Raw genomic sequence first — 2,678 nt, 5'->3', positions numbered from 1 at the left:
CAAAATTAAAACATAATCACAATCAATACCAAAGCATCATCACAATCAATAGTCCAATACTAATATTGTCTAATAACACTAAATATTTAAGTCAATACAAATAACACAATAATATACATTAGTCTAAAGTCAATACAAATAACACAATAATATTTAAATCAATACAAATAAGATGTTAAGGTTTACAATACATAAGAATAATCATCCTCTATCAATAGCCATTAATGTTGTCAACTTGTTCCTTGTGATGTGGATGCATTAGTGAAACCTACATAACAAATAAAATTACTCATTTTTCATATAAAAGATTATTACTTGAAATAAATAAGTCAGAAATAATAAAGATATCATAAATGTACCTTCAACAATCTTCTGACTGTTATCAAATTGATCAAACTCTTGATCTCCAACGTCTTGTTTAGAAGGGCATAACCAACTTTGAGTGCATATCAAAGCTTCAGCCATTAATGGTGACAAAGAGCTACGAAAGACATCAAGCACACGTCCACCGGTGCTGAAGCATGATTCAGAAGCAACAGTTGAAACCGGAATACCCAAAATGTCGCGGGCTATGAGAGAAAGAATCCTATATTTTGAAGCATTCACTTTCCACCAAGTCAATATATTAAAATTCTCATCTTCCACAGTATCCTCGGCCAAATATCTCTCCACATCTGACTTGCTATCTGCATTAGCCTTCTCTCTTTTTTGTTTTTTCCACAAATTCACTCGATTTTCAGAAACGCCCTTGGCACCAGCTGAGATTTTAATATTGTCATCCAATACAATACTAGATGAATCTCCACCATCATCCCTTCCTTTATCATCGACAACCTCTTTTTCATAAAAATTATGCAATGTATCTAATGTAAGTTTAACAACACCAGTCATGCTAGTAGATACTTCCTTGTCATAGACATCCTCCAAACACCAACACAGATAATCTAGTTTGTACCGAGGATCCAATACAACAGCAACAAGTAATAATGGATTAAATTTGTCAACTGGTCCCCAATATTTATCATATTTATGTTTCATAGAGCATGCCATACTTCCTAACAAATCAGATTGATTTTGGCTCCAAGATGTTAATTGAGAAGCAACAGATGCAATTTCATGAAAACATATGTTAGATGTAACATGCAAGGAAGATGAGAAAGTCAAAGTTATCTCATAGAAAACTCTCAAAAAATCCATGAATAACCTAGCATGTTGCCAATCAAGGGGTGTAGGTGGACCAATTTTCTTTTTTCCCCCACTATCCTCTCCAAACCATCTAAGAAAATCAGGTTCTTGATCATAAAGTCTATCAAAAGCTTTTTCAAATTTCTCGGCATGTTCCAACATTAGATAGGTAGAATTCTACCTAGTTGGAACATCCAAGCACACAAGACTTTTAGATTCAATTAATTCAGCCTCAATGCAATCTTTAAATTTTTTAGTCCTTTGAGGAGAGGACCTAACATACCTTACAGCATTTCTAATGCTTTCAATTGAAGTGTGTTGTTCTTTAATTCCTTCATTCACTACCAAATTAAGAACATGAGCACAGCATCTCACATGCATATACTTTCCTCCACACACCAACCCACCTCTTGCACCTAATTTCCTTTGAAGATAAGTAATAGCTCCATCATTTGAAGTTGCATTATCCACTGTGATTGTGAAGACTTTTTCAATTCCCCACTCTCTCAAGCATTTCTCGATTTCTCTTCCAACAGTGTCACCCTTGTGGTTCTCAATTTGATAGAAATTTATAATTCTCTTTTGTAACATCCATTCTTCATCAACAAAATGTGCAGTCAAACTCATATAAGTGTAGTTTTGATTTGATGTCCAGCAATCTGTTGTCAAACAAACCCGAGCACATGACTTTGCCAACCATTCTTTTAGCTTTTTCTTTTCATCTAAATAAAGTTGAAAGCAATCTCTTGAGACTGTCATCCTAGATGGTACCGTAAATCTTGGCTCGAATCGATTTAACATCCTACGAAACCCAATCCCCTCGACAACTTTAAACGGCATTTCATCAAGTACAACAAACTCAGCTACAGACTTCTTACAATCTTCTAAGTTATAACCCTTAAAAGCATTGCATAGATCCTCTTCTTCAATTTTGGGCATGTACCCATGAAGTGTACCCTTCTTCCCCGCTTTAGTAAATATCCACTTATGAGCACTCTTTAAATGCTTATTTAGAGAATTTGTGCCATGTTTAGTAGGATGACAACCGTATTTTTTCTGGCAATGATTACATTTAGCTTGGTGCAGTCCCTTTGTCTCAGTTAATGGAAGTTGAGTAAAATACTGCCAAACATACGATTTCTTTCCCCTTGTTCGAGCAGCTTCTGGATTCTCCATTTTTCCATCAGAATTTTCTTCATTAGCTTCTGGTTCAGCAGGAGTTGTGGCAGCATCAATAGTAGGAACAACATTTTCAGCTTCAATTTCCATTGTTTTATTCTCCTCCATAATTTCTGAAGGAATGCAATTATCTCCTCCTCCCATTGTTCGTTACCTAAACAAACAAAATCAAGAACAAAATATGAAAAAACAAATCAGTAAATATACAGTAAACACAAGTAAAAATTTAGAAATCTGTACAAAATCAGTAACTAATTATCATAACAGATTCTTGTAAGGAATCGATGAGCATTTCTTGTGTTAGCACAAATGGG

General features: G+C 34.7%; 1 protein-coding gene across 1 annotated transcript; it reads right to left on the bottom strand.

Moving 5' to 3' along the window:
• Nucleotides 1-230: 230 nt before the first annotated feature.
• Nucleotides 231-891, bottom strand: LOC148545330 (uncharacterized). The gene is made up of 2 exons (XM_088497869.1): nucleotides 360-891; nucleotides 231-268 (listed from the first exon to the last, which is right to left on the bottom strand). Exons 1-2 carry the CDS (start codon nucleotides 889-891, stop codon nucleotides 231-233), a joined length of 570 nt encoding a protein of 189 aa, XP_088353995.1.
• Nucleotides 892-2,678: the final 1,787 nt, after the last annotated feature.

This window comes from Arachis ipaensis, chromosome B9, assembly GCF_059453495.1.
Source record: "Arachis ipaensis isolate K30076 ecotype BB chromosome B9, ASM5945349v1, whole genome shotgun sequence".
Classification (NCBI taxonomy): Eukaryota; Viridiplantae; Streptophyta; class Magnoliopsida; order Fabales; family Fabaceae; genus Arachis; species Arachis ipaensis.
This window is presented reverse-complemented; position numbering and strand designations above follow the sequence as displayed.